Here is an 18,516-nt window from a genome sequence, read left to right on the forward strand (position 1 = left end):
AGTTGCTCATTCATGAATGAGCACTACGTGCACGTGAGTGTTTAGGAGAACTGTAACTTAGCTTTCTGTTGAACCTGGATAAGGTTAAAGACGTGAGGACCAAACCTTTTATTTGTAATATATTCAGATTCTGCTTCAGTGTTTGTTATTTTTTAAGTTCCTGCAGCAGATCTCAGAACTGAACCTCAAAGTTTAAAAATCCAACCATCGCTGATAATTCCTGAATAAAACAGAACGACGGCTTTGTGTCTGTGGACCAAAGTTTTCTTTACACCAGGAGAGACCAAACTGCAGCTCTAACAGGACGGATCGAGGTAAAGATCCACCTTTATCCAGGTGACTGAGCTTTCTGGACCTGCAGTTCTGCTCATCCCGAGTCAGTTCTGGCCAAGCAGAGTCCAGACTGAAATCGGTTTGTTTGTGAATTGGGCTGCTGGTCGTCAGGCAGCAAAGTGACACGAGAGGGAAAACAGAGAAATCCCCTGAAGAAAACAGGGAGGAAGACGACTAATGAGACGCCGTTAGAGACGGAGGGGAGGGGGCGGACAGGTGGGAGACATAGCTGCTCAGGTGTGTCACTGCTCAGCAACAGGAAACCTCTGAGCCAGCAGGAGCCCTGGTTCTGTCCTTCGAACTGGACCCGGACTGGGACACAAGCAGGGATGCTGATTGGTTGAGGAGCAGCTGCCACTGTGTTTCTGAGTCTGTGGACCTTGATGGACGACAGGAAGTGGGTCTGATCTGGACCACCTGAGACTTGACGGGTCAGTGATCACCAACAGCTTGCGGTAAGTGAACTGGGTCCAGCTGGTTTAAGTTCTGCAGGTGGAAGGACTCTGAGATGTTGTTTTATTAAGCTCTCTTGGTTTTAATTTGCTATCCCTGCAGATTTGATCCATCATTCAGTTGTTATTTTCCTCTTTCTGCTCATTGTCTCAGAATTTGTTCGTAGAATATTATAGATGAAGAGTTTTCTCAGATTAGATTCAGCTGAATCACTTTCCTCAGACTAACTGACGTCTCAGTTTTGATTGGGTCAAATATTTTTGATGCTGCATTACGGCTGATTCCTGACCATGGGGAAAAGTGAGAAGGTTGAGGTGAATCCAACAATGTATTTACAGGTGTGACATCACCAGCTGGTCATTTAAACAGCCATGGCTCGGCAGAACCAGCATTATTCCTCGGTCCAGTGGGTTTTTACTTTGTTTCTGCTGTTTTCGGTGGGATACTGATTGGTTCCGCTCAGTTAGATTCTGGATTCGGACCCTTTTAATGGCCTGCTTGGAGTCTACCGATGGTTCTGTAATGGTTGGTCTGTTTTCCTGCTTTCAGTGGTTCTGGTTGAGATGGGCTGTCTGGGAGGGAAGACGGACGAAGAACGACTGGATGAGAAAGCAAAAAGAGAAGCAAACAAGAAGATCGAGAAACAGTTACAGAAGGAGAGGCAGGCTTACAAAGCTACACACAGACTGTTACTGCTGGGTGAGACACCTGTCTGTCTGTTTACCTGTCTGTCTGTTTACCCGTCTGTCCTTTAACCCGTCTGTCCTTTTACCCGTCTGTCCTTTTACCCGTCTGTCCGTTTACCCGTCTGTCCTTTTACCCGTCTGTCCGTTTACCCGTCTGTCCGTTTACCCGTCTGTCCGTTTACCCGTCTGTCCTTTAACCCATCTGTTCTTTAACATGTCTGTCCTTTTACCCGTCTGTCCTTTTACCCGTCTGTCCTTTTACCCGTCTGTCCTTTTACCCGTCTGTCCTTTAACCCGTCTGTCCTTTTACCTGTCTGTCCTTTAACCTGTCTGTCCTTTTACCCGTCTGTCCTTTAACCCGTCTGTTCTTTAACATGTCTGTCCTTTTACCCGTCTGTCCTTTTACCCGTCTGTCCGTTTACCCGTCTGTCCTTTTACCCGTCTGTCCTTTTACCCGTCTGTCCGTTTACCCGTCTGTCCTTTTACCCGTCTGTCCATTTACCCGTCTGTCCTTTTACCCGTCTGTCCTTTTACCCGTCTGTCCTTTTACCCGTCTGTCCATTTACCCGTCTGTCCTTTTACCCGTCTGTCCGTTTACCCGTCTGTCCTTTTACCCGTCTGTCCTTTTACCCGTCTGTCCTTTAACCCGTCTGTCCTTTTACCCGTCTGTCCTTTTACCCGTCTGTCCTTTAACCCGTCTGTTCTTTAACATGTCTGTCCTTTTACCCGTCTGTCCTTTTACCCGTCTGTCCTTTTACCCGTCTGTCCTTTTACCCGTCTGTCCTTTTACCCGTCTGTCCTTTAACCCGTCTGTCCTTTTACCCGTCTGTCCTTTTACCCGTCTGTCCTTTAACCCGTCTGTTCTTTAACATGTCTGTCCTTTTACCCGTCTGTCCTTTAACCCGTCTGTCCTTTTACCCGTCTGTCCTTTAACCCGTCTGTCCGTTTACCCGTCTGTCCTTTTACCTGTCTGTCCGTTTGCCTGTCTTTCTCTATGTCCTTTTACCCGTCTGTCCTTTTACCCGTCTGTCCATTTACCCGTCTGTCCTTTTACCCGTCTGTCCTTTTACCCGTCTGTCCTTTTACCCGTCTGTCCGTTTACCCGTCTGTCCATTTACCCGTCTGTCCATTTACCCGTCTGTCCTTTTACCCGTCTGTCCGTTTACCCGTCTGTCCTTTTACCCGTCTGTCCTTTTACCCGTCTGTCCGTTTACCCGTCTGTCCTTTTACCCGTCTGTCCGTTTACCCGTCTGTCCGTTTACCCGTCTGTCCGTTTACATGTCTTTCCTTTTACCCGTCTGTCCTTTTACCCGTCTGTCCTTTTACCCGTCTGTCCGTTTACCCGTCTGTCCGTTTACCCGTCTGTCCGTTTACCCGTCTGTCCTTTTACCCGTCTGTCCTTTTACCCGTCTGTCCTTTAACCCGTCTGTCCTTTTACCCGTCTGTCCTTTAACCCGTCTGTCCTTTTACCCGTCTGTCCTTTTACCCGTCTGTTCTTTAACATGTCTGTCCTTTAACCCGTCTGTCCTTTAACCCGTCTGTCCTTTTACCCGTCTGTCCTTTTACCCGTCTGTCCTTTTACCCGTCTGTCCTTTTACCCGTCTGTCCTTTTACCCGTCTGTCCTTTTACCCGTCTGTCCGTTTACCCGTCTGTCCTTTAACCCGTCTGTCCTTTTACCTGTCTGTCCTTTAACCCGTCTGTCCTTTTACCTGTCTGTCCTTTAACCCGTCTGTCCTTTTACCCGTCTGTCCTTTTACCCGTCTGTCCTTTTACCCGTCTGTCCTTTAACCCGTCTGTCCGTTTACCCGTCTGTCCTTTTACCCGTCTGTCCATTTACCCGTCTGTCCTTTTACCTGTCTGTCCGTTTGCCTGTCTTTCTCTCTGTCCTTTTACCCGTCTGTCCTTTTACCCGTCTGTCCATTTACCCGTCTGTCCTTTTACCCGTCTGTCCGTTTACCCGTCCGTCCTTTTACCCGTCTGTCCGTTTACCCGTCTGTCCGTTTACCCGTCTGTCCTTTTACCCGTCTGTCTGTTTACATGTCTTTCCTTTTACCTGTCTGTCCATTTACCCGTCTGTCCATTTACCCGTCTGTCCGTTTACCCGTCTGTCCGTTTACCCGTCTGTCCTTTTACATGTCTGTCCGTTTACCCGTCTGTCCGTTTACCCGTCTGTCCGTTTACCCGTCTGTCCGTTTACCCGTCTGTCCGTTTACATGTCTTTCCTTTTACCCGTCTGTCCTTTTACCCGTCTGTCCTTTTACCCGTCTGTCCTTTTACCCGTCTGTCCTTTTACCCGTCTGTCTGTTTACATGTCTTTCCTTTTACCTGTCTGTCCATTTACCCGTCTGTCCTTTTACCTGTCTGTCCCTTTGCCTGTCTGTCCGTTTGCCTTTCTGTCTGTCTGTCTGTCCTTTTACCTGTCTGTCCTTTTACCTGTCTGTCTTTTTGCTTGTCTTTCTCTCTATCCTTTTGCCTTTCTGTCTGTTCGTTTACCTGTCTGTCCTTTTACTTGTCCGTCTGTTTGCCTGTCTTTCTCTCTGTCATTTGCCTGTCTGTCTGTCCTTTTACCTGTCTGTCTGTTTGTCCATTTACCTGTCTGTCCGTTTGCCTGTCTTTCTCTCTGTGCTTTTACCTGTCTGTCTGTCCGTTTGCCTGTCTCTCTGTCCATTTGCCTGTCTCTCTGTCCATTTGCCTGTCTGTCTGTTTGCCTGTCTGTCTGTCCTTTTACTTGTCTGTCTGTTTGCCTGTCTTTCTCTCTGTCCATTTGCCTGTCTGTCTGTCCTTTTACCTGTCTGTCTGTTTGCCTGTCTTTCTCTCTGTCCATTTGCCTGTCTGTCTGTCCTTTTACCTGTCTGTCCGTTTGCCTGTCTCTCTGTCCATTTGCCTGTCTGTCTGTTTGCCTGTCTGTCTGTCCTTTTACCCGTCTGTCCGTTTGCCTGTCTTTCTCTCTGTGCTTTTACCTGTCTGTCTGTCAGTTTGCCTGTCTCTCTGTCCATTTGCCTGTCTCTCTGTCCATTTGCCTGTCTGTCTGTTTGCCTGTCTGTCTGTCCTTTTACTTGTCTGTCTGTTTGCCTGTCTTTCTCTCTGTCCATTTGCCTGTCTCTCTGTCCATTTGCCTGTCTGTCTGTTTGCCTGTCTGTCTGTCCTTTTACCCGTCTGTCCGTTTGCCTGTCTTTCTCTCTGTGCTTTTACCTGTCTGTCTGTCAGTTTGCCTGTCTCTCTGTCCATTTGCCTGTCTCTCTGTCCATTTGCCTGTCTCTCTGTCCATTTGCCTGTCTGTCTGTTTGCCTGTCTGTCTGTCCTTTTACTTGTCTGTCTGTTTGCCTGTCTTTCTCTCTGTCCATTTGCCTGTCTCTCTGTCCATTTGCCTGTCTCTCTGTCCATTTGCCTGTCTGTCTGTTTGCCTGTCTGTCTGTCCTTTTACTTGCCTGTCTGTTTGCCTGTCTTTCTCTCTGTCCATTTGCCTGTCTGTCTGTCCTTTTACCTGTCTGTCTGTCCTTTTACCCGTCTGTCCTTTTACCCGTCTGTCCTTTTACCCGTCTGTCCTTTTACCTGTCTGTCTGTGTGATGTGATGAATTATTCTGTTCATAATCTGGTTAGTAACTTTTGTTGAACCCTTTCCACATATTTTAGTTCTGATTCAGTCCATTTCTGAGCTGACGGGTGATCAGAGCTCCGCCTGAACGGTTCTCTACCAGCTCCGGACATCTTTTTGTGTCACTTTTATCAGCGACAACTGAAACGTTGAACACTTAGGAGATCAGACTGAGTCACAGTTTAAGCTATCGTAGCAAATCTGTGAGACATTTATGTCCAGAGGACTGAGAACATTTGTCCTGAAACACAGGAACAGCTGGTTGGCTGCAGGTGGACGAGGATCCAGCACATCACAACAAACACAAGGCTGCATGAAATCTGATGTGAAATCTGATGTGATGCGTCCTCACTCGTGTGTCAAAGCCACACCTCTGATATATGTCTGGAGTTGGACCAGAACACAGCCCTGAAAACATCAGATATGAGACGACTCGGCCTGGAAATGTGGATGTGGCCAAAGTTGGCTGAAAAAGATTCTAAAAGTCGTCTCTTTCAAAGTAAACTGAGAGCTATTCTGCAACCATGTGGACTTATCAGTTCAATTTGGTCTCATTTAAAAATGAACAAATGAATTTCCCAAAAGCTGAAATTCCCTCTGAAAGAGTCTTGTAGATGCAGCTGTGAGCTGATGGAAATCAGTCAAACCAGAACCTGATGACTGACCTCGTCCTCCTCTGACAACAGCACCAAAAGTTCCTCTTTTATTCAGGATCTGATAAACATAAGTCCAAAAACTCTGCTGCTCATGGAGGCCTGTGGATGCAACCTATAGGACAGAAGATGTGAAACATGAGTCTGAACCAGTCTGGTGTTTTCAGTGGGTTTTCAGCTGGTTTTCAGCAGGTTTTCAGTGGGTTTTCAGCCGGTTTTCAGCGGGTTTTCAGAGGGTTTTCAGTGGGTTTTCAGCCGGTTTTCAGCGGGTTTTCAGTGGGTTTTCAGTGGGTTTTCAGTGGGTTTTCAGCGGGTTTTCAGCGGGTTTTCAGCGGGTTTTCAGTGGGTTTTCAGTGGGTTTTCAGTGGGTTTTCAGTGGGTTTTCAGCGGGTTTTCAGCGGGTTTTCAGTGGGTTTTCAGCGGGTTTTCAGCGGGTTTTCAGTGGGTTTTCAGCGGGTTTTCAGTGGGTTTTCAGTGGGTTTTCTGCGGGTTTTCAGTGGGTTTTCAGCGGGTTTTCAGTGGGTTTTCAGTGGGTTTTCAGTGGGTTTTCAGTGGGTTTTCAGCGGGTTTTCAGCGGGTTTTCAGTGGGTTTTCTGCGGGTTTTCAGCGGGTTTTCAGTGGGTTTTCTGCGGGTTTTCAGTGGGTTTTCAGCAGGTTTTCAGCAGGTTTTCAGCGGGTTTTCAGTGGGTTTTCAGCGGGTTTTCAGTGGGTTTTCAGTGGGTTTTCAGTGGGTTTTCAGCCGGTTTTCAGCCGGTTTTCAGCCGGTTTTCAGCCGGTTTTCAGCGGGTTTTTGGACTTATGTGGCGGTACATCCTGAACCGTTCACACCTGATTTGCTTTCTGTCTGCCGGCAGGTGCGGGAGAATCAGGAAAAAGCACCATTGTGAAGCAAATGAGGATTCTTCATGTCGATGGCTTCAACGCTGAGTAAGTCCAAACTTTTTCCAGAACTTCTCTCTCTTGTGGATGCGATCTTGGATCCGGTTACACACCTTTTCATGAAACTGAAACATGCCATTTGTTTTCCAGAGAGAAGCAGCAGAAGATTCAGGACATCAGGAAGAACGTGAAGGATGCTATTGTGGTAGGTCACGAGGGAGGTTGGTGCTGCATTCACTGTTCCTCTGAAAGCACACCGGTAATCAAACATGGCTGCTTCCAGGTGTTGCTCTGAGGGGACGCAGCAGAGTTGATGATTGACAGCCAGAGCAGCCAATCAGAGTGTTTGTGTTTCAGACCATCGTGTCGGCCATGAACACGCTGACTCCCCCCGTGCCTGTGGGTAACCCAGCCAACCAGTTCAGAGTGGAATACATCAAGAGCATCGCTCCGCTGTCTGACTTCGAATACACCGAGGTAACACACACACTTTTACACCTTATTCTGACCCCAGATCAATATGGACCTCCACTCTTCTGAAATCTGGAAACCATGAAAACTTTAAGAGATGAAAGACATGAGAACACTTCAGAGTTTCTGCTTGTCCACAGCTACAAAAAGTCCACAGAACTCATTTCTACCAGCCTTCCTCTGCTTGGTAGCTTCAGTTTGTGTCTTCAGTGCTGGTCTCAGTGTTGGTCTCGGTGTTGGTCTCAGTGTTGGTCTCGGTGTTGGTCTCAGTGTTGGTCTCAGTGTTGGTCTCAGTGTTGGTCTCGGTGTTGGTCTCAGTGTTGGTCTCAGTGTTGGTCTCGGTGTTGGTCTCGGTGTTGGTCTCAGTGTTGGTCTCAGTGCTGGTCTCAGTGTTGGTCTCAGTGTTGGTCTCGGTGTTGGTCTCTGGTCTCGGTGTTGGTCTCGGTGTTGGTCTCGGTGTTGGTCTCGGTGTTGGTCTCGGTGTTGGTCTCGGTGTTGGTCTCTGGTCTCGGTGTTGGTCTCGGTGTTGGTCTCGGTGTTGGTCTCGGTGTTGGTCTCGGTGTTGGTCTCGGTGTTGGTCTCGGTGTTGGTCTCAGTGTTGGTCTCAGTGTTGGTCTCAGTCAGGTCTCAGTGCTGGTCTCGGTGTTGGTCTCAGTGTTGGTCTCGGTGTTGGTCTCGGTGTTGGTCTCGGTGTTGGTCTCGGTGTTGGTCTCGGTGTTGGTCTCGGTGTTGGTCTCAGTGTTGGTCTCAGTGTTGGTCTCAGTCAGGTCTCAGTGCTGGTCTCGGTGTTGGTCTCAGTGTTGGTCTCGGTGTTGGTCTCGGTGTTGGTCTCAGTGTTGGTCTCAGTGTTGGTCTCAGTCAGGTCTCGGTGTTGGTCTCAGTGTTGGTCTCAGTGTTGGTCTCGGTGTTGGTCTCGGTGTTGGTCTCGGTGTTGGTCTCGGTGTTGGTCTCGGTGTTGGTCTCAGTGTTGGTCTCAGTGTTGGTCTCAGTCAGGTCTCAGTGCTGGTCTCGGTGTTGGTCTCAGTGTTGGTCTCGGTGTTGGTCTCGGTGTTGGTCTCGGTGTTGGTCTCGGTGTTGGTCTCGGTGTTGGTCTCGGTGTTGGTCTCGGTGTTGGTCTCGGTGTTGGTCTCGGTGTTGGTCTCAGTCTGGTCTCAGTGTTGGTCTCAGTCTGGTCTCAGTGTTGGTCTCAGTGTTGGTCTCAGTCTGGTCTCAGTGTTGGTCTCAGTGTTGGTCTCAGTCAGGTCTCGGTGTTGGTCTCGGTGTTGGTCTCAGTCAGGTCTCGGTGTTGGTCTCAGTGTTGGTCTCAGTCAGGTCTCGGTGTTGGTCTCGGTGTTGGTCTCAGTCAGGTCTCGGTGTTGGTCTCGGTGTTGGTCTCAGTCAGGTCTCAGTCAGGTCTCGGTGTTGGTCTCGGTGTTGGTCTCAGTCAGGTCTGTGTTGGTCTCGGTGTTGGTCTCGGTGTTGGTCTCGGTGTTGGTCTCGGTGTTGGTCTCGGTGTTGGTCTCAGTCAGGTCTCGGTGTTGGTCTCAGTGTTGGTCTCAGTCAGGTCTCAGTGTTGGTCTCGGTGTTGGTCTCGGTGTTGGTCTCGGTGTTGGTCTCAGTGTTGGTCTCGGTGTTGGTCTCGGTGTTGGTCTCGGTGTTGGTCTCGGTGTTGGTCTCGGTGTTGGTCTCAGTCAGGTCTCAGTGTTGGTCTCAGTCAGGTCTCGGTGTTGGTCTCGGTGTTGGTCTCGGTGTTGGTCTCGGTGTTGGTCTCAGTGCTGGTCTCAGTGTTGGTCTCAGTCAGGTCTCAGTGCTGGTCTCGGTGTTGGTCTCAGTGTTGGTCTCGGTGTTGGTCTCGGTGTTGGTCTCGGTGTTGGTCTCAGTGTTGGTCTCAGTGTTGGTCTCAGTGTTGGTCTCAGTGTTGGTCTCAGTCAGGTCTCGGTGTTGGTCTCGGTGTTGGTCTCGGTGTTGGTCTCAGTGTTGGTCTCGGTGTTGGTCTCGGTGTTGGTCTCGGTGTTGGTCTCAGTGCTGGTCTCAGTGTTGGTCTCAGTCAGGTCTCAGTGTTGGTCTCAGTGTTGGTCTCAGTGTTGGTCTCAGTCAGGTCTCAGTGCTGGTCTCGGTGTTGGTCTCAGTGTTGGTCTCGGTGTTGGTCTCGGTGTTGGTCTCGGTGTTGGTCTCGGTGTTGGTCTCAGTCAGGTCTCAGTGTTGGTCTCAGTCAGGTCTCGGTGTTGGTCTCGGTGTTGGTCTCGGTGTTGGTCTCGGTGTTGGTCTCGGTGTTGGTCTCGGTGTTGGTCTCGGTGTTGGTCTCGGTGTTGGTCTCAGTCTGGTCTCAGTGTTGGTCTCAGTGTTGGTCTCAGTCTGGTCTCAGTGTTGGTCTCAGTGTTGGTCTCAGTCAGGTCTCGGTGTTGGTCTCGGTGTTGGTCTCAGTCAGGTCTCGGTGTTGGTCTCGGTGTTGGTCTCAGTCAGGTCTCGGTGTTGGTCTCGGTGTTGGTCTCAGTCAGGTCTCAGTCAGGTCTCGGTGTTGGTCTCTGGTCTCAGTGTTGGTCTCAGTGTTGGTCTCAGTGTTGGTCTCAGTGTTGGTCTCGGTGTTAGTCTCTGGTCTCGGTGTTGGTCTCAGTGTTGGTCTCAGGGCACTCAGGTCGTTTGGGTTCGCATGCTGAGCCCAAATAGATCATTGATCTCTGATCAAAAGACTCAGACTCGGTATCAGAGTGAAGGAGTGTCCCGCTCTGATGGGTTCAAACAGTCTTTAGACACACAGGCCTCGTCATGAACAGGTGAACTGATGTGAAAACAGCTACCTGACTTTAAAGTGGTACCTGGAGACCCGCGTTAGAGCTTGTTTGTTTTAATGATGTTAATGACATGATGTAACAAGTTCACCTGAGACACTCACACACACACCTATGAGTCACCTGGGACCTGATTATCCAAACGGAGCCATCTCTGAGGACGGCAGACACAAAACAAGCCTCTTCAGCCTTCTTCTGCTGTCTGCTCTGCTGCAGCTGATTGGTCGACACACACCTCAGAGCCTTGCTGCTGCCGTCCAATCTGACGAAGTCACACAGAAGCAGTCAGCTGAGGAGCAGACATGTTGGCGTGATTTTAATCAGAACTGTAGAAGTTATTCAACAGTTTACAGACTTATTAACCCATTGATATAAGGTTTGAAGAAGCTGTGTGAAGTGTTTGGTGGCACCTAGTGGTGATGTTGCAGATTGCAGGCAACTCCATCACGCCACCTGACCAGGTGTGAAGGAGAGCCTGTAAAAGCATTAAAGGTCTTCCACAGATCCAGTGTTAGGTTGAGGGCCGCAGTAGATTTAAGGTTTCAGAGCTGCATGTCTTTACCTGCTCTGTCTGTCTCTCAGGATTTCTTTGAGCATACTCAGAAGCTGTGGGAGGACGGCGGCGTGAAGGCGTGTTTCGAACGCTCCAATGAATATCAGCTGATTGACTGCGCTCAGTAGTAAGACTCCATGAGCACATGAACACATGAACACATGAACACATGTGCACATGAGCACATGAGCACATGAACACATGAGCACATGATCACATGAGCACATGAGCACATGAGCACATGAGCACATGAACACATGAGCACATGAACACATGAACACATGAACACATGAACACATGATCACATGATCACATGAGCACATGAACACATGAGCACATGATCACATGATCACATGAGCACATGAGCACATGAACACATTAACACATGAGCACATGAACACGTGAACACATGAGCACATGAACACATGATCACATGATCACATGAGCACATGTGCACATGTGCACATGAACACATGTGCACATGAACACATGTGCACATGAACACATGTGCACATGAGCACATGTGCACATGAGCACATGAGCACATGAGCACATGAGCACATGAGCACATGAGCACATGATCACATGATCACATGAACACATGAGCACATGAACACATGATCACATGATCACATGAGCACATGAACACATGTGCACATGAACACATGTGCACATGAGCACATGTGCACATGAGCACATGAGCACATGAGCACATGAGCACATGAGCACATGAGCACATGAGCACATGAACACGTGAACACATGAGCACATGAGCACATTACAAGCAAACCCAAAAATACAAATACACAAGCTGACCAGTTGGAGCGCTCCATTAAAAACTTCCTCCTCATGTCTTTTCTTCTCTGTTCTAGCTTCCTCGACAGGTTAGACTCTGTCAGGAGGCCTGACTACACACCCACTGACCAGGTAAGACTCCAGCCAATCAGGCTTCAGCATTTGGGACGTCATCAGCTCACAGGTTTTCTCGTCCTGCAGGATCTGTTGCGCTGCAGAGTTCTGACTTCAGGGATTTTTGAAACCAGGTTTCAGGTGGACAAAGTCAACTTCCAGTGAGTTTTGTTATATCTGTTGAACGTTTGAGAGAAAGCTGGTCAGAACTCAGAACTCTGACCCGAACCCACACACATAAAACATGTGTGTTAAGATTCAGTCTGACCTCCACTCTTTAATGCAATAAAAGCTGAGAAGAAGAAGCTTCTCTCAGTTGTGTCCCTGTTTACGTTTCAGTATGTTTGATGTTGGCGGTCAGAGGGATGAACGCAGGAAGTGGATTCAGTGCTTCAACGGTAAGAAAACAAAGATGTGCAAACTGAAATAAAAAGCCAACAGAACGATGATCTCTGTCTTTGTTCAGATGTGACGGCCATCATCTTTGTGGCAGCTAGCAGCAGCTACAACATGGTGATCAGAGAGGACAACTCCACCAATCGGCTACGAGAGTCTCTGGATCTCTTTAGATCCATCTGGACCAACAGGTAAAACATGGACTCCCCCTGCTCTGTGATTGGCTGTAGTTAACCCTCTGCTCTGTGATTGGCTGTAGTTAACCCCCTGCTCTGTGATTGGCTGTAGTTAACCCTCTGCTCTGTGATTGGCTGTAGTTAACCCTCTGCTCTGTGATTGGCTGTAGTTAACCCCCTGCTCTGTGATTGGCTGTAGTTAACCCTCTGCTCTGTGATTGGCTGTAGTTAACCCTCTGCTCTGTGATTGGCTGTAGTTAATCCCCTGCTCTGTGATTGGCTGTAGTTAACCCTCTGCTCTGTGATTGGCTGTAGTTAACCCTCTGTTCTGTGATTGGCTGTAGTTAACCCTCTGCTCTGTGATTGGCTGTAGTTAACCCCCTGCTCTGTGATAGGCTGTAGTTAACCCTCTACTCTGTGATTGGCTGTAGTTAACCCTCTGCTCTGTGATTGGCTGTAGTTAACCCTCTGCTCTGTGATTGGCTGTAGTTAACCCCCTGCTCTGTGATTGGCTGTAGTTAACCCTCTGTTCTGTGATTGGCTGTAGTTAACCCTCTGCTCTGTGATTGGCTGTAGTTAACCCCCTGCTCTGTGATTGGCTGTAGTTAACCCCCTGCTCTGTGATTGGCTGTAATTAACCCTCTGCTCTGTGATTGGCTGCAGGTTTCTGAAGACTATTTCAGTGATCTTGTTCCTGAACAAACAGGATGTGCTTGCTGACAAAATTCTGGCAGGAAAATCTAAACTGGAGGATTATTTTCCAGAGTATACAAACTACCAGGTTCCTGTTGATGGTAAAAATGCACACAAGTATCAGCACATATATGTCCAAACAAAGATGAAAGACATACAGAGCAGCTTTTAACATCTATGTATGTGATTCTAGCTGTTCCAGATGCTGAAGAAGACCCTAAAGTGACCAGAGCCAAGTTCTTCATCAGAGATGAGTTTCTGGTAAAACCCTGGTGATGGTGATAATGGTGACAGTGGGGATTGTTTTAATCATGGTGGCGTGAAGCAAAGGCTGATGGGAATGAAGGTCCTGATGATATCACAGGAACTGTGTTAACAAAAACTTTGAGTGCGATTGAGTCAAATTGTTCACACTAACCTGAAACATACTAACACAGATATGCTGAAACACACATGTTGAAGTTAACACGGTGGAGTGGTCCTGTTCTGTGTTTCAGTGGTCCAGCCTGTGCATCAGCCTGTGTGACTGAGATCAAACTAACATATTAACTCTGACATGTTTAAACTGACGTGTTGAAAACTGACATGTTAACTCTGACACATTTAATCTAACATGGTAAAACTGGGACATTAACTCTTACATGTTAACTGTGACGTGTTGAAACTGACATGTTAACTCTGACATATTTAATCTAACACGGTAAAACTGGGACATTAACTCTTACATGTTAACTGTGACGTGTTGAAACTGACATGTTAACTCTGACATGTTTAAACTGACGTGTTGAAAACTGACATGTTTAAACTGACGTGTTGATAAACTGACATGTTAACTCTGACATATTTAATCTAACATGGTAAAACTGGGACATTAACTCTTACATGTTAACTGTGACGTGTTGAAACTGACATGTTAACTCTGACATATTTAATCTAACATGGTAAAACTGGGACATTAACTCTTACATGTTAACTGTGACGTGTTGAAACTGACATGTTAACTCTGACATATTTAATCTAACATGGTAAAACTGGGACATTAACTCTTACATGTTAACTGTGACGTGTTGAAACTGACATGTTAACTCTGACACATTTGATCTAACACGGTAAAACTGGGACATTAACTCTTACATGTTAACTGTGACGTGTTGAAACTGACATGTTAACTCTGACACATTTGATCTAACACGGTAAAACTGGGACATTAACTCTTACATGTTAACTGCGACGTGTTGAAACTGACATGTTAACTCTGACATATTTAATCTAAGACGGTAAAACTGGGACATTAACTCTTACATGTTAACTGTGACGTGTTGAAACTGACATGTTAACTCTGACATATTTAATCTAACACGGTAAAACTGGGACATTAACTCTTACATGTTAACTGTGACGTGTTGAAACTGACATGTTAACTCTGACATATTTAATCTAAGACGGTAAAACTGGGACATTAACTCTTACATGTTAACTGTGACGTGTTGAAACTGACATGTTAACTCTGACATATTTAATCTAAGACGGTAAAACTGGGACATTAACTCTTACATGTTAACTGTGACGTGTTGAAACTGACATGTTAACTCTGACATATTTAATCTAACACGGTAAAACTGGGACATTAACTCTTACATGTTAACTGTGACATGTTGAAACTGACATGTTAACTCTGACATATTTAATCTAACACGGTAAAACTGGGACATTAACTCTTACATGTTAACTGTGACATGTTGAAACTGACATGTTAACTCTGACATATTTAATCTAACATGGTAAAACTGGGACATTAACTCTTACATGTTAACTGTGACGTGTTGAAACTGACATGTTAACTCTGACATATTTAATCTAACACGGTAAAACTGGGACATTAACTCTTACATGTTAACTGTGACGTGTTGAAACTGACATGTTAACTCTGACATATTTAATCTAACATGGTAAAACTGGGACATTAACTCTTACATGTTAACTGTGACGTGTTGAAACTGACATGTTAACTCTGACACATTTGATCTAACACGGTAAAACTGGGACATTAACTCTTACATGTTAACTGTGACGTGTTGAAAACTGACATGTTAACTCTGACATATTTAATCTAACATGGTAAAACTGGGACATTAACTCTTACATGTTAACTGTGACGTGTTGAAACTGACATGTTAACTCTGACACATTTGATCTAACACGGTAAAACTGGGACATTAACTCTTACATGTTAACTGTGACGTGTTGAAACTGACATGTTAACTCTGACATATTTAATCTAACACGGTAAAACTGGGACATTAACTCTTACATGTTAACTGTGACGTGTTGAAACTGACATGTTAACTCTGACATATTTAATCTAACACGGTAAAACTGGGACATTAACTCTTACATGTTAACTGTGACGTGTTGAAACTGACATGTTAACTCTGACATATTTAATCTAAGACGGTAAAACTGGGACATTAACTCTTACATGTTAACTGTGACGTGTTGAAACTGACATGTTAACTCTGACATATTTAATCTAACACGGTAAAACTGGGACATTAACTCTTACATGTTAACTGTGACATGTTGAAACTGACATGTTAACTCTGACACATTTAATCTAACACGGTAAAACTGGGACATTAACTCTTACATGTTAACTGTGACATGTTGAAACTGACATGTTAACTCTGACATATTTAATCTAACACGGTAAAACTGGGACATTAACTCTTACATGTTAACTGTGACGTGTTGAAACTGACATGTTAACTCTGACATATTTAATCTAACACGGTAAAACTGGGACATTAACTCTTACATGTTAACTGTGACATGTTGAAACTGACATGTTAACTCTGACATATTTAATCTAACACGGTAAAACTGGGACATTAACTCTTACATGTTAACTGTGACATGTTGAAACTGACATGTTAACTCTGACATATTTAATCTAACACGGTAAAACTGGGACATTAACTCTTACATGTTAACTGTGACGTGTTGAAACTGACATGTTAACTCTGACACATTTAATCTAACATGGTAAAACTGGGACATTAACTCTTACATGTTAACTGTGACATGTTGAAACTGACATGTTAACTCTGACATATTTAATCTAACACGGTAAAACTGGGACATTAACTCTTACATGTTAACTGTGACATGTTGAAACTGACATGTTAACTCTGACATATTTAATCTAACACGGTAAAACTGGGACATTAACTCTTACATGTTAACTGTGACGTGTTGAAACTGACATGTTAACTCTGACATATTTAATCTAACACGGTAAAACTGGGACATTAACTCTTACATGTTAACTGTGACATGTTGAAACTGACATGTTAACTCTGACACATTTGATCTAACACGGTAAAACTGGGACATTAACTCTTACATGTTAACTGTGACGTGTTGAAACTGACATGTTAACTCTGACATATTTAATCTAACATGGTAAAACTGGGACATTAACTCTTACATGTTAACTGTGACGTGTTGAAACTGACATGTTAACTCTGACACATTTAATCTAACATGGTAAAACTGGGACATTAACTCTTACATGTTAACTGTGACATGTTGAAACTGACATGTTAACTCTGACATATTTAATCTAACACGGTAAAACTGGGACATTAACTCTTACATGTTAACTGTGACATGTTGAAACTGACATGTTAACTCTGACACATTTGATCTAACACGGTAAAACTGGGACATTAACTCTTACATGTTAACTGTGACGTGTTGAAACTGACATGTTAACTCTGACATATTTAATCTAACACGGTAAAACTGGGACATTAACTCTTACATGTTAACTGTGACGTGTTGAAACTGACATGTTAACTCTGACATATTTAATCTAACACGGTAAAACTGGGACATTAACTCTTACATGTTAACTGTGACATGTTGAAACTGACATGTTAACTCTGACATATTTAATCTAACACGGTAAAACTGGGACATTAACTCTTACATGTTAACTGTGACGTGTTGAAACTGACATGTTAACTCTCGTGTTCCAGAGGATCAGTACAGCGAGCGGTGATGGCAAACATTACTGTTATCCTCACTTCACCTGCGCCATCGACACAGAGAACATCCGCCGCGTCTTCAATGACTGTCGTGACATCATCCAGCGCATGCACCTGCGCCAGTATGAGCTTCTCTGATTGGTGGCTCCTCCCCTGGCCCCATCCCATCCCTGGGGAGTGAGATGTGATCAGAAGAAGTTAATCTCGAGGCTGTGATATGTAATCAGTGCTTATAGGTGATCAGCACACATAGATTGTCCTGTATTTACATACGTATATGATCAGTTACAGTTATTGATTAGTGATTATGATTTGAGAAGAAGCTGTGTGTTTGTGTCTTTACTGCTTTGCCTATGTCATGCAGGGGATTATGGGTAGTGTAGTTCTGATGGTGCGAGGAGGTGGGTTTAAAAGAAACAAGATTATATTTTTACATGTTGTAGTGTATGATTCTGTCTCTGACAGATTTATTTAAACAGGAATCTCTGTGTTCTACCGTTTTCTGCTCAATCTGATGTTTGCTGCAAATTAACTTTTGTATTTCGTATGCAACAAAAAGTGATATTAAAGGATTTTTTTGTCAGGGATGTGATGTTTCCGGAAGGTGTCTTCACAGATAAAGTTGGCAGGTGAGGCATTTTGTTGTGGAGTGGTGTTTCTGATCCATCCAGTCTGAACCGTGTTCCTGTAGGTCCTTCAGGGAACTGTTAGCTGGAGTGATGAAGATCATTGTTGGTTGCAGGCTTCACAGAGGTGTTTCAGCATCAAGAAAACCAGTTTATTCACTCGGTGCTCTGTGACAGTCGGCTAACTTCACACAGAGTTTGCTGCTGATAGTTTTGTGCAACATGGCAGGATATTTATTTGAATTTGGCCATGTGGACGACGACTTTGAGTACGATGGACGTTCTTACCGGAGTGAATGCTGCAGGGGGGCGTGTGGATGACATCATCCCAGTAGACGAGTGTGTAGAAAGCCCTCTATAAGCCCCCCAATAGCCCCCAATAACAACAACACAGCAGCTATGAGCTAACAGCAGCTATGAGCTAACAGAGCTATGAGCTAACAGAGCTATGAGCTAACAGCAGCTATGAGCTAACAGAGCTATGAGCTAACAGCAGCTATGAGCTAACAGAGCTATGAGCTAACAGCAGCTATGAGCTAACAGCAGCTATGAGCTAACAGAGCTATGAGCTAACAGCAGCTATGAGCTAACAGAGCTATGAGCTAACAGCAGCTATGAGCTAACAGCAGCTATGAGCTAACAGAGCTATGAGCTAACAGCAGCTATGAGCTAACAGCAGCTATGAGCTAACAGAGCTATGAGCTAACAGCAGCTATGAGCTAACAGCAGCTATGAGCTAACAGAGCTATGAGCTAACAGAGCTATGAGCTAACAGAGCTATAGCACACGTTCATTCATTCATTCTTCTTAAAGTATCGGTGAAATAAAGACAGATAATGCCTTATTTAGAGGCTGCATCCTCTAAGCCCCGTTCACTCCGTTATATGGATCTCCAGTTATCTAAATATCTTCAGAAGGACGCCGACTTTCACCAAACTGTTCTCAGTGAGCAGATGAACGTATTTCATGCCAGAAATAAGGTTTAAAAACACCTATACTCTGTCTGGTTCTGGTCACATCAAGGAGCAGCTGGTTGGCTGACTGCAGGTCTCTAGCTGGGGTGTAAGTAAGGTGGAACCTGTCTGTGAAAGCCTTTCACATCAGGTGTCATTTGGTTCTGGTTTTTATTGTCTTTGTGTCAGCAGATATGAGCTGAAGATGACTGAGCTAAAGGTTATTAAAGGTTATTAAAGGTTATTAAAGCGTGGATCACCCCTCTTTATGGGGAAGGTAGGGCTTTATTCTTTATTTTCTCTCTGAACTGGAAGATTCTG

General features: G+C 45.4%; 1 protein-coding gene across 1 annotated transcript; it reads left to right on the forward strand.

Annotated features, from left to right (window-relative positions):
* Positions 1-240: 240 nt before the first annotated feature.
* Positions 241-17,265, forward strand: LOC140284956 (guanine nucleotide-binding protein G(olf) subunit alpha-like). Its single transcript, XM_072379019.1, has 13 exons — positions 241-788; positions 1,336-1,485; positions 6,577-6,649; positions 6,752-6,806; positions 6,959-7,078; positions 10,423-10,520; positions 11,266-11,320; positions 11,390-11,463; positions 11,642-11,700; positions 11,769-11,889; positions 12,538-12,668; positions 12,761-12,828; positions 16,608-17,265. Exons 2-13 carry the CDS (start codon positions 1,350-1,352, stop codon positions 16,752-16,754), a joined length of 1,137 nt encoding a protein of 378 aa, XP_072235120.1. The 5' UTR covers positions 241-788; positions 1,336-1,349; the 3' UTR covers positions 16,755-17,265.
* The last annotated feature ends 1,251 nt before the right edge of the window (positions 17,266-18,516 follow it).

Source organism: Leuresthes tenuis, unplaced genomic scaffold, assembly GCF_036924035.1.
Source record: "Leuresthes tenuis unplaced genomic scaffold, fLeuTen1.0.hap1 SCAF_24, whole genome shotgun sequence".
Taxonomy (NCBI): Eukaryota; Metazoa; Chordata; class Actinopteri; order Atheriniformes; family Atherinopsidae; genus Leuresthes; species Leuresthes tenuis.